At 37.2% G+C, this 13,318-nt stretch overlaps 1 protein-coding gene across 1 annotated transcript; it reads right to left on the reverse strand.

Annotated features, from left to right (window-relative positions):
- Window positions 1-5,664: 5,664 nt before the first annotated feature.
- Window positions 5,665-12,431, reverse strand: LOC132851037 (actin, alpha cardiac muscle 1-like). The gene is made up of 9 exons (XM_060877607.1): window positions 12,396-12,431; window positions 11,563-11,713; window positions 11,282-11,410; window positions 10,588-10,698; window positions 10,027-10,111; window positions 9,280-9,441; window positions 7,917-8,108; window positions 7,558-7,739; window positions 5,665-6,141 (listed from the first exon to the last, which is right to left on the reverse strand). The coding sequence occupies exons 2-9, from the start codon at window positions 11,689-11,691 to the stop codon at window positions 5,998-6,000; spliced, it is 1,134 nt and encodes a 377-aa protein (XP_060733590.1). The 5' UTR covers window positions 11,692-11,713; window positions 12,396-12,431; the 3' UTR covers window positions 5,665-5,997.
- Between the last annotated feature and the right edge of the window lie 887 nt (window positions 12,432-13,318).

Raw genomic sequence — 13,318 nt, forward strand, 5'->3', positions numbered from 1 at the left:
ACAAAGAAATTTATACAGGTTTGTCCCTGTGATGGGTTGGCACTCCATCCAGGGTGTATCCTGCCTTGATGCCCGATGATGCCTGAGATAGGCACAGGCTCCCCGTGACCCGAGGTAGTTCGGATAAGCGGTAGAAGATGAATGAATGAATGAATACAGGTTTGTACCATGAGGGTGAGAAAATGATGAAAGATTTTTTTTTATTTTTGGGTGAACTATCCCTTTAAATTGAATGTGTGTGCGTGTGCATGCGAGACAAGAATATGGCTGTGCTTGCAACTCTGAAGTTTTTTATTTTTATATTTATGTTTTTTATATATATGTGCATCCCCATAAACGATCCATAGGCTTTTCACTCAAAGCCTAACACTGATGACCAATAATAAGACCTATTGCAAAAAAGCTGACATTTCCACTTAAACAGTGACAAACCATTTACATTACATTGCACTTGCAAAAAAAATTAATTTGATAGAACTTTGTCATTCAATTGTGAGCGATATGGTCGCATCCTGCTGTTCTTCTCTTCTCATCTTGCACAAAATCCCGGTACCCGAACTTAACTATTTTTGGTGTGGCGCCTTCCATGTTTCGTCACGACTGTTAAGGTTTATTAGTTCAGTCAGGACCACTTGAGTCAAAATAAAGACAATTCTTTGACATATTTAAATTTTTTATTTGCAAGCTTATAAAATTTATATTTGGCGGTATGGCTCTGTTCTGAATTCCCCATCCTTTTCATGAGCTCCATGAAAGCTAGTCAGGGAATAGCAGCAGCTTCATGGGGGGACAATCTCCCATTTAACTGGGAAAGCAGCAAGACAAAATCCCCCATTTAGAACAGAGCCTGCATCAGTGACAACAGAATGACACTGATTAAGTTAAACACAAAGTTTCAAGGAGGAGCTAGGGGAGGAGGTGGGTTGCAGCACAGCAGAGGAAACAGCCAAGCAGACAGACTGAAAAAAGCATTTAAATAGGGCGCCCTGTTTGAAAAGGACCAATAGCGTGCTTAGAAATCAGATCAGCTGATGGGCGGGGTTAGAAAATTGACATCAGCTGATAGCCGAGCTTGACTATGTGGCCTGCCTGAACTGACGCTGAACGCTATATTTAGTGCGTTCAGACAGTTTGCGTGCGTTTAAAGACAGATTTAAAAAACAAGTTATTTCGAGTCATTTAACTCAAGTCCGAGTCAAGTCTCAAGTCATGAATGTCAAGTCAAAGTCAAGTCGAGTCTTTTTTTAATATTTGTCAAGCAAGTCTCAAGTCTCAAATGTGCGACTTAAGTCCGACTCGACTCAAGTCATATGACTCGACTCCCCCATCTCTGGTTAAGAGGCCATTTCTAAATCTTAATTATTGAAAAGAACTATGAGGAACTAAGAACTATGTGGAGAAGAGGGAAGTCCAGTGAAACAAGTGAAGATTATTCCCATCATATTTTTTCCCACTGTTCAGGTGTGCTATATAAGTAATGTATGAAACCTGAGTAACAATTATATTACCAGTTTTAACATTTCATTTACATTTCTGGCATTTAACAGACAAACTTATCCAGAGTGACTTACATTTTTTTTATTAAAGTTATACAACTTATACAACTGGTGGACCTGGGATTCAAACCTATGACCTTTCCATCAGTAGTCCAACACACAAATAATTATATTACCAGTTTTAACCACAACAACAACACAGCAACAAGGAAGCATTTTAATATGTAATGCTTTATGTGGGGCAGCATAGTAACACAGATCCAGGCTTCACATCTCCATCCTTGATTTACTGTGGTTGAGTTTCCTCTTACATCCTAATAATATGCTTAAAAAAGAGGCTTTCCTAACTTGCCCCTAGGTGTAAAAGAGAACTGCAAATGTAGGTGTTTCATAGACAGGTGTCCCATCTAGGGTGTGTTCTTGCTTCACAACCAGTGCTCCAAGTAATGGTGCTATATCCATTGCAACCCTGACCAGTAAAAAGTTGTTAGTGAAGGTGAATGAATGAATGAATAAATTAATTATTTGGATCTGCAAACGATGGTCAAGAGAAGATGATGGTGATACTGATTAGAAAGCCTCAGTAATGGAGAAAAAAGCAGGCCATTCATCTCTACCTGCTCTCAATGCTTAATTTAATTGTTTTCTCTCTCCTCACAATACTTTCATCCATCCTCTCCCTCTTGCTATCCATTCTCTTACTGCTTACTATCTTTCTATCCATTTTCCTTTCCCTCTTATTCTCCTTGATCTGTTCACGATCCATGTAGTACTTTATTTACAATGCAAATAATATTAGGATGAGGGGCACGGTGGCTTAGTGGTTAGCATGTTCGCCTCACACCTCCAGGGTTGGGGGTTCGATTCCCGCCTCCACCTTGTGTGTGTGGAGTTTACATTTTCTCCCCATGCCTCGGGGGTTTCCTCCGGGTACTCCGGTTTCCTTCCCCGATCCAAAGACATGCATGGTAGGTTGATTGGCATCTCTGGAAAAATTGTCCGTAGTACTGTATGTGAGTGCGTGAGTGAATGAGAGTGTGTGTGTGCCCTGCGATGGGTTGGCACTCCGTCCAGGGTGTATCCTGCCTTGATGCCCGATGACGCCTGAGATAGGCACAGGCTTCCCGTGACCCGAGGTAGTTCGGATAAGCGGTAGAAAATGAGTGAGTGAGTGAGTAGTTCCAGAGTATGATAAATAAATACTGCCATGTAGTGGTCACAAGAACAAACTGCATGTCCTTAGACTGAAAAAACTGTTATAGCCATATCACTCAAAAGCAAAACCATCAAAAAAACTATAGCATGTGCGTAATATGGGTTGAAAAGTTTGTGCAAGTAAAATGACATTAAAAATGTACCAGAATCTGCAATTGCAATTGTATCTGAGCACTTGTATGTGTAAACTTTACATTTACTGTATTTGGCCCTTATTTTGTTTTTTGTTTTGTTTTTGTTTACAAGGTAGGTCTTTAGGTGTTGTCCTAGGAACCAGTGCAGAAAAGAATGAAGAATCTTTATGCATTTTCATTTAATGTATGCATTTTTACTGCCTTTTTATTCGGTGCCGTCCCCATTCCATATCTCCTATTATCTGCTTGCTTTTCCTGAATCTTATGTTCAGCCTTACAGCATTTCTCCATATTCAGTCCTGTTTAATATAAATGTATATGGTCATGATTTTTTCCTTCTGACTCTTTATGTTAAGGAGGGACAGTTTTAGCACTGAACATGTTTCTGCAATGGTGACATATCTTAGGTTATGGTATTCTGGCCTTCCTTGAAGGCCCATGCACATTAGGTACAGCATTATGGAGAGGTTTCTGTCTAGTTTTCTTCTATCTTCTCTATATGGACATCCTGGACAGACACTAGACAGATGTTCCTTGTGTCTTGCCACTTTTACCTCAGGAAGGTGTGAGATTAGTAGAAGATGCTCATCTGTGCTCACATGCTGGACACCAGGAATCCCCCAAACTTCACTGCACCAATTTAACAAGAGCAAATTTTCAGAACCATGGTATCAGACATGAGCCCAATACCATACATTTACATTTACAGCATTTGGATGACGATCTTATCCAGACTGAGTGCTTTGAAATCTCCATCAATGAATATATCATTACTGATTCACTAGACCACAGGATAGGAAAACCATCAGTCTAAAAATCTAAAGAGTCGATTTCTGTTTCATTCAATTAGAAAAAGGAGCATTTTTGACTGTCATTCTCCAAAAAATCAAAAACTAATTATATATACAGTACAGTGGTGTGAAAAAGTGTTGGCCCTTTTCCTGATTTTTTTTTTTTTTTGCACGTTTGTCACACTTTTATGTCTCAGATCATCAAACAAATTTAAATATTAGTCAAAGATAACACAAGTAAACACAACATGCAGTTTTTAAATAAAGGTTTTTATTAGTAAGGGAAAACAAATTCCAAACCCACATGACCCTGTGTGAAAGGGTGGCCCATCCAGTTATTAGGTTTAGGGGCAAACATGTAGGTTTGGATTTTGTTTCCCTTATAAAATATAAAACTTCAGTCATGTTGGCAAATATTACAAGTATTCACAATTCGCACTGGCAATTTACTGAAAACTGCATTTGAACTCAAACAGGCTGGTCTTCAGCCTATCAAAAGAATAAGAGTATAGCTTTTAAAAGTTAAAATCTGTTCAAAAATATGTCTTTAATTTTATTGTCCTTCAGACAGTCATGATCTCCGGATGGCAAAAGGCAAAAAGGCTTTCTGTTTTTGAATGTGGCAGGATTATTGAGCTGCACAAGCAAGGGCTCTCGCAACATGCCATTGCTGCCAAGGTTGGACGCAGTAAGACAGTCGTTTTAAATTTCTTAAAAGATCCTGAGAGTTATGGGACAAAAAATTCAAGTGGTAGACCCAATATAATTTCACCTGCACTTAGCCGGAGGATCCGATGGGCCAATCCTCGACTCACATTAAGGCCATTACTGATGTTGAATGCAGCCCAATAACCATAAGACGGCTGAGAGAAGAGAAGGCTTAAAGAACAAAAAAATGTCTTCGAATGCCACGTCTCCTCCCACTAACCTGCCCGTTTGGAAATTGCAAGAGAGCACCAAACATGGGACAAGAAAAAACTGTAACCTGGATGGTCTTGGTGGCTTCCAACGATACTGGCATGACAAGGAGATCCTACTGGAGATGTCTTCTACCCAGCACAGTGGAGGACGCTCCATCATGATCTGGGGAGCTTCAGGTTGTGCAGGCACGTCAGATGGCGGCTGGATATGTGGACATGTTGAAACAGACATCCCTTGCATTGACCGTGGGCCCTCGTCTGTGTGGTAATAATTGTTTTAAACTTAACATTTTAAACCTTCATGTGCTCTGGTTATCATAACCACGGGCTGGGCCACATCAGAGCACAAGCGAGTAAATTCATCAGTAAAGATTATTATGAAAAGGAATTTGAATGTAGGCTATTCACCTTTGCAATGTGCATTGACATTTCTAGTATTTTTTTTTATTATTAAAAAACAACAACAATATTTTAGTTAGACACAGTCTGTTACGTGGTCACATTTTGATTTTGATTGTCTGATTAAGCATGGCACTATAAAAGCACAAACCTACGTACAGTGGATTACAAAGAAAGAAATGGGTCACAGTGATAATTGTGCTATAGAAACGAAGGCCCAGGTATTTGTTTTGGTTGTGTTGCTGGTGTCATGGTAACTTGTCTGCATTCCCAGTAAAACCTCTGAAGCGGTATTTATTTGTTTAGTTCTCTGTAGGTTTTAGGGACATGTTTGTTACAAATACTTTTGATTTATTTATTTGTTTATTTATTGATTGATTGCATTACGTTATGGCTGTAACCCTACAGTCATTCCTACTGTAGGTGTAAAAAAAAAGTTAACTACAAGGCTGTATGAAAACTAATTAGCTTAAGTACCTATTTGCATTATTTAGTACTAGAGTCTCATGTTTGAAAGCTGTACATAATCCTGCATAATTCTAGCCTTATATGTTTGAATGAAAAACAACCAGCTGCTAACATGAATGTTTTTAACCATACCTGTAATGTGTTTGCATTATATGTCATGAATATATGTCAGGAAAATTATATAGTGTGCTGTGTTTGTTATACTGTGTTACTAATATAGAAAAACACAAAAGCCAATAACTGTGGGTTTATACCAAAATTTACTGCAATTGAATTCAAATAAAACATGAAAGCAAATGTTTCAGCACGAAGTAAATCACAGTCATGTTCTCATGTACGGAATTTATCAGTGCAGTGCTGAAAGCGGATGTTAAAAGGGTGAGGAGAGGTGTTATAATCCAAATGTTTCACAAAAACTGAAGTGCTATAAAAAAATGTTTATATTAATTTATAAAGCAAAATATGAATTTGCATAAAAATAGGGGCCTGGAAACCACACTACTGACAGTGTATTTACAGATCCTCATGAGTACATGAGCTGATGTGAGAATTGTGTGCGTGCCTCGGTGCAGGTTTAGAAGCACTTCCTGTGGACAATGGAAGGTCCGGCTTCTTCATACTCATCCTTGCTGATCCACATCTGTTGGAATGTGGACAGAGAAGCCAAGATGGAGCCTCCAATCCAGACTGAGTATTTACGCTCAGGAGGAGCAATCATCTACATGAGGGAGATTTGGGATTATTTTAAAGTGAGAGTAAGAATGAATTAGATCTTACGAAAAAGAAAACAGTAGTAGTGTAATGATGGAAGGAAATAGGGAGACATTAGGATCATCATCGTGAAAACAAAACACTGAATTTGTACACTTTACAACAACAGTGCACAAATAATCTTGCACTAATCCCTGAACTAATACTTACTTAAATATGAACGTAAGGATGAGTTAAGGCATGTACTAATCACTAATGAAGAGCTAAACTTAACTCTGTCATGAGTCTTATCACCTTAACTAAATGTTAGTGCATGTTCGTTAGTTAACGTATTAACCTCTTGAGGACATAACATTTTCTCACACTTCATTGTCTATATATATTTATTGTACCAACCTTATATGAGGACTGTTAGGTATAATTCTTTTGCCAAACTGCTTCCTTGAAAACACTGATTAAATTTATAGTTATCAGCTATGAATTAAGAGAAACAGTCAGTAGAAATTGTAAAGTACACAACAGTAGCATACGGGTCTCAGGAGGTTAATTAACACATGGGGCAGACTAATCAAACAGCAGAAAATTATGTTATAATACACTAAATGTCATTTAATAATAATATCTGCTAAATGAATAAATGTTACCGTGTTCATTTGATGAGAGCTGGATGGAGAATGAAATGAAATTATATAAATGAAGTTTTCAGTGTATCAAAGCAATTCAGTGGCACACAATAATGTTGGTATGGCAAATGATATACATTTTAAATGATGTAGATTTAATTCTTTTTTTTTTATTTAGTTTACTCCTACATGTTGAATAATACACTAACTAGTACAAACATATTAATGTACTTAAGGTGGTCTATATTCATGCAATTTATATGACTCTATGACAAAGTTTATATTTAAGTAAGTATTATGTCAGGGATTAGTGCAGGATTGTTCATGTACTGTTATAGTAAAGGGTTACCTAGTTTTGATACAACGTCTAAATGATGTATGACATTCTACTTATGGATCTAAAAACATTAATTAAACAGAATGTTTAAAGGTGGGCAAATGGAAGTTGTGTATCACTTCCACTTATTTGCTTATTAAATAAATAAATAAATAAATAAATAAGGCATAAATAAATAAGGCATAAACAAACAAACAAATAAATAAATAAATAAATAAATAAACATCACAATATTTGATAGTCAAAAATACTCATATATAAATATTTATGTTTAAAAAAAAAATGAAATCCCGATTAGAAAAACAAATAAACAAAAAATGTAACTTCTGTCAAACAGAAAAACAAAGAACTCTGTAACCTGAATCAGTACAAAAATAGATCACAGCTCTCTAGTCATGGTTGTCCAGTCCTACAATAATCAATTCACCGATTTGAGCACTTGATATGGAAAAGAGAACAATACCTTGATCTTCATAGTGCTGGGAGCTAAAGCTGTGATCTCTTTCTGCATCCTGTCTCCAATACCTGGATACATGGTGGTGCCTCCAGACAGGACATTATTGGCATAAAGGTCTTTACGGATGTCAATATCACACTTCATGATGCCGTTGTATGTGGTTTCATGGATACCAGCCGACTCCATACCTGAAGAAAAAAGTGGTGCCATACATTTAGTTTGAACTATAAATTCATTTAACATATTTGTCCTTATTAATGCTTCCATGCAGCTATGTGCTTTTTACACTTATTTATTATATAGTGAGTGGTTTGTAGACAGTACTTGCTTAACCAAAAGGACAAAGACATAAAAACTGAACTGACCAATGAAAGAAGGCTGGAAGAGAGTTTCTGGGCAACGGAAACGCTCGTTGCCGATGGTGATGACCTGCCCATCAGGGAGCTCGTACGATTTTTCCAGAGAAGAAGAAGAAGCAGCAGTGGCCATCTCATTCTCAAAGTCCAGAGCAACATAGCACAGCTTTTCCTTAATGTCCCTCACGATTTCACGCTCAGCTGAGGAAGAAGAAATACATTTACATTAAAAAAAAAAAGCCAAAGAAGAAAGTCTTTGAATTATGATGCTCTGGAGGCTCATAACCTGAAATAGAAAAAATTTATAATAGGAGTTTTTATACTATTTCAAAATCCTGCTTTAAACTCCAGCTACAGGAACATTTCAACATGTAATTTAGAAGCAGTGTGAACACTGTTATTTAGTGCTGTGATAAAATACCTGGGCTTGTATTCATGAACATTCTTAATGCAAAGAGTTGCTCCTAGTGACGTAATTCTAAGATTTCCACTTAAAATTAAAGAAAAGATCCTAGTAAAGTTAAAAACATCTAGTAAAGTTATAAAGCATCTTAACCCTTAAAAGGGCCCAAAAAAGTTAAAAACTTTTAGGTGTAGATTGGAGGACATTTAGAAAGTTTAAGAGATTCTTTAGCAGAGGAGGAAATGGCTGAAAGGTGAAGAGGGAGAAATGTATTGTATACAGTCTTTAATATTGATAGTGAGTTAATAAAATGATACAGATTAGATTGTGAAGGATATTTTTTATGACCAATCGTATTAGAGATAACATCTCTGACTCAGCATAGAAATGACATATACAGTGGTGTGAAAAAGTGTTGAACAAAAAAATGTGACAAACATGCAAAAAAAATTAAAAATCAGGAAGGGGCAAAAACTTTTTCACACCACTGTATGTGTATATTCTGCCGTTATGGCATTTAGAGATATCTCCGAAACAGAGCCGAAATGCCATTGTGACAGACATTTCTGCACTGTGACAGAGATATATGCCATATGTGCCATATAATATGAAAGCCATGATGACATCACAGCCTTCTCAAGGTTAAAGTCATGGAAGCATTTAGTGCATGTGAGACCCTGCAGTAGATACGTCCATCTACACTTTACATTCTGCCAGCATTTATATTTTCATTCCAGACCTCTGATATCACACACACACACACACACACACACACACACACACACACACACACAGCACCTGTTGGTGAATGTGTGGCGAGTTTACAATTCTTTTAGCCACATGACAAGAACAGTGACCTCTAATTTCAGCACATTGAACATGCTCACAAACATGTGCACGCACACACACACCCCATATAATTGTTTGAAGGTGTTTTTCTGACAGCGGTTGGTAGGAAAACATGATTACCTGTAGTGACAAAGCTGTACCCTCTCTCAGTGAGAATCTTCATCAGGTAATCTGTCAGATCTCGACCGGCCAAATCAAGCCTCATGATGGCATGCGGAAGAGCGTAACCCTCATACACAGGCACATTATGGGTTACACCATCACCGGCATCCAACACGATCCCTACACGCACCCATACACACAAGCACGGTGTAACTAAAAGGGTTTTATAAGAAAAACATATTAATGTGACATCCAAAGCTTTATATATGCTGCTAATCATTTCTTTAGCTTGATATACTTCTTAGCACATTGTACACTTTCTATATTATAGGCCAAACTAATCATAAGCCAAAACATTATTCAGCTACCTACTAAGCTACTGTTGATTTTATTTCTCTAGCATAACTAGCTATAATGTGTAATTAAAAACATATCAAGCCACAAAAGTGAAAAGAAGGGCTGATAATAGTCATACAATCATGTGTGCATTTAACTAATGTATCATGCATCATAATCTGTGCCTTTGCTGGTCCAGAGTAGACCAAATTAGGACATAAATGTGTTTTCTCACCACACACACACACACACACACACACACACACACACACACATTAAAAGTATTTTCTAGACTAACATGTATAAAAAGTGTGTGTGTGTGTGTGTGTGTGTGTGTGTGAGAGAGAGAGAGAGAGAGAGAGAGAGAGAGAGAGAGAGAGAGAGAGAGAGAGAGAGAGAGAGAGAGATAGAATGAGTGTGTTTTCTCACCAGTGGTACGGCCAGATGCATATAATGACAGCACAGCCTGAATGGCTACGTACATGGCAGGGACATTAAAGGTCTCAAACATAATCTACATACAGATGAGAAAACAATGGGCATTAGACACTGATCACATTTAACATATTTATCTGCATTCTGTTTATTTTCCAGATGTGTAGCAGCACAGACATGTTAAACCAGCGGTGTCCAATCTTATCCGGAAAGGGCCAGTGTGGGCGCAGGTTTTTATACAACCAAGCAAAAGCCACCTGTTTAATCAGTTGTTCTTGGCTTTTTGTAGACTCTGGTGTGGCTTCTGCTTCCCTTTGTGGATAAGATTGGACATGGCTGTGTTAAACACTTTATGTTCTCTTTTTCTGTACCACTTAGAGAGAGAGAGAGAGAGAGAGAGAGAGAGAGAGAGAGAGAGAGAGAGAGAGAGAGAGAGAGAGAGAGAGAGAGAGAGAGAGAGAGAGAGAGAGAGAGAGCGAGAGAGAGAGAGAGAGAGAGAGAGAGAGAGAGAGAGAGAGAGAGAGAGAGAACTAAGTTTAATTGTGTTTGCATTACCTGTGTCATCTTCTCTCTGTTGGCTTTGGGGTTGAGAGGAGCTTCAGTGAGCAGGACTGGATGCTCTTCAGGAGCCACTCGCAACTCATTGTAGAAAGTGTGATGCCAAATCTGAGAAAGATACAAAATATACAACCTGTATATAAGATTTAGGACTAAGTGAACATTTTAATGTACAGTTCCATATATAAGATTGAGCCCCCCAAAATCTTGGAAATGAACAAAGTTTTAGGATTTGATTTTTTTTAACACAGTATCAAAACTATTACTGTAACCTTTCAGCTACGTTATTGCTGATGTGATTTATAATGATTATAATGATTGAAAAAGGATGCCAGAAGCATTTTCACAAGAGCTTCCAGAATGTTGGATCCTACTGAATACCCTAGTATTTGTAGAAAAATAGTGTATTACATGCTCATGCCCTCCTGAATGCCAATCTCATTCTGGGGAAAAGTATATATATATATATATATATATATATATATATATATATATATATATATATATAGCCACATATACAGAACCTCAGGACAGTTAGATGGTAATTTATCAAAGCCACTGAAAGTAATCAAAGCCTCACACTGTGGAAATGTGCCTCAATTCTAAAAAGTCCTGCAAATTTGATATTTCATCCCACTTTATCCAAGCAGATGGATGTGAAAAGACTGCCATTGGCATTCCATGGTGTTACCTTCTCCATGTCATCCCAGTTAGTGATGATACCATGTTCAACAGGGTATTTAAGAGTTAGAATGCCTCTTTTGCTTTGAGCTTCATCTCCCACATAGCTGTCCTTCTGACCCATACCCACCATCACACCCTGAAACACACATCATCCAACAACAAGCTGTTATCCCTCTCTGAGAGATAAAAACCATTGCAACTGTAACAAGTACATTCCTAACAATCATGTTTAATTACAAAGATCCCAATGCAACATTACTGAAGATCTGAATTGTAAAACTCAATAACCTGATGGCGAGGTCTGCCAACGATAGACGGGAAGACGGCTCTGGGAGCATCATCACCAGCGAATCCAGCTTTAACCAATCCAGAGCCGTTATCACACACCAGTGCAGTGGTTTCTTCCTCATCACACATCTTCACTCACACAGCTAAGGTCCTACAGGAAAGAAAGGAAAACAGAAGGAAATCAGAATCAGATTTATTGACCAAGTCTGTTTTAACACACACAAGGAATTTGGTACTGGCTGATGGTGACCCTCAAAAGTACAGATATAAAATAATGGCACTGTATGTTTAAGGAAAAAAAAACACTATACATTAAAGAAAGAAAGAAAGAAAGAAAGAAAGAAAGAAAGAAAGAAAGGAAGAAAGAAAGGAAGAAAATAAGAAAGAAAGAAAGAAAGAAAGAAAGAAAGAAAGAAAAAAATCTAAGTTGATTAATTAATATATATGAACATCTATCTATCTATCTATCTATCTATCTATCTATCTCTCTCTCTCTCTCTCTCTCTCTCTCTCTCTCTCTCTCTCTCTATATATATATATATATATATATATCTATATATATATATATATATATGTATATATATATACATGTACATATATATATACATATATATATATATATATATATATATATATATATATATATATATATATATATATATATATATTAACATGTAAATTTACTGAGAAAACAATACATAACAATTTATTTTAAAAATATTTGGCTTCACTAATTTATTAAAAGATTGATAAAGTAAACATTAAAAGCAAAAAAGACGCTAAAAAATTACACATGATAAAAAAAAATGTTAGTACATGAATGAAGGACTCACTTAGTAGAGGAGAAGAAGAGGCTCTTTTGCTCCCTTTGGAGAGTAGAGAATGTGTTCACCTGCTCTCAGTATTTATACACACACCTTCATAAAAACCCACCCATTTATACACACAACCTTTTTTGGACACAAAGTCTCTCACTTTCTCTCCACCCCACACACCCCTCTCTGTGTGTGGACAGACATGTATTTGCCCTCAATGGAAAGGACAAGTGCAGGTTCGTCTGCACAGAGACAATGTCAGACAGTTAATATTAGATGGTCATTTGTTACACAGGCGACAGCAGCTAGATATTTAAGGGGGAAAAGGTGATCACACTCTCTTGTGGTAGGCCCATCGCTTGTGTGTTTATGCGTTTATAAACGGTCTGAGGTAAAGTTCTACCCATGCAAAATTCTTTAATATTGTCAGGATCTGTAAGACACCAACATTTACACGTTACGAAACATTTACACCCCAGTTATATAAAGTTTAAAAATAAGACATTCAACACATTCTAAATATGTATTCAGAGAGTTCCTTGGTACCCAAAAACATGTGGAACAGTAACAATGTGTAGGAAATTTGCACACATCAGGTGAGACATCAGGAAAATAACCAGACTGGTTTGAGCTGTAGCTCAGAGGCTACACACTATGTACAACCATGGATGATGAGGAAGGCCATGGTGGATGATGAGGAGGGTGTGGTGGATGGTGAGGGATGTTATGGTGGATGGTGAGGAAGGCTTTGGCGGATAGTGAGGAAGAATAAGTGATGTATAGTGGATGATGAATGGATAAGAAGGGTGTGATGGACAGTGAGGAAGGTTATGGTGGATGGTGAAGAAAGCTATGGTAACTCAATCTTACTTGTATTTTTTATTTTTTATTTTTTATTTTCTATTACTTTAAGAAGGGGTGATATTGGGTGTGTATACATT

This window comes from Tachysurus vachellii, chromosome 9 (genome assembly GCF_030014155.1).
Source record: "Tachysurus vachellii isolate PV-2020 chromosome 9, HZAU_Pvac_v1, whole genome shotgun sequence".
Taxonomy (NCBI): domain Eukaryota; kingdom Metazoa; phylum Chordata; class Actinopteri; order Siluriformes; family Bagridae; genus Tachysurus; species Tachysurus vachellii.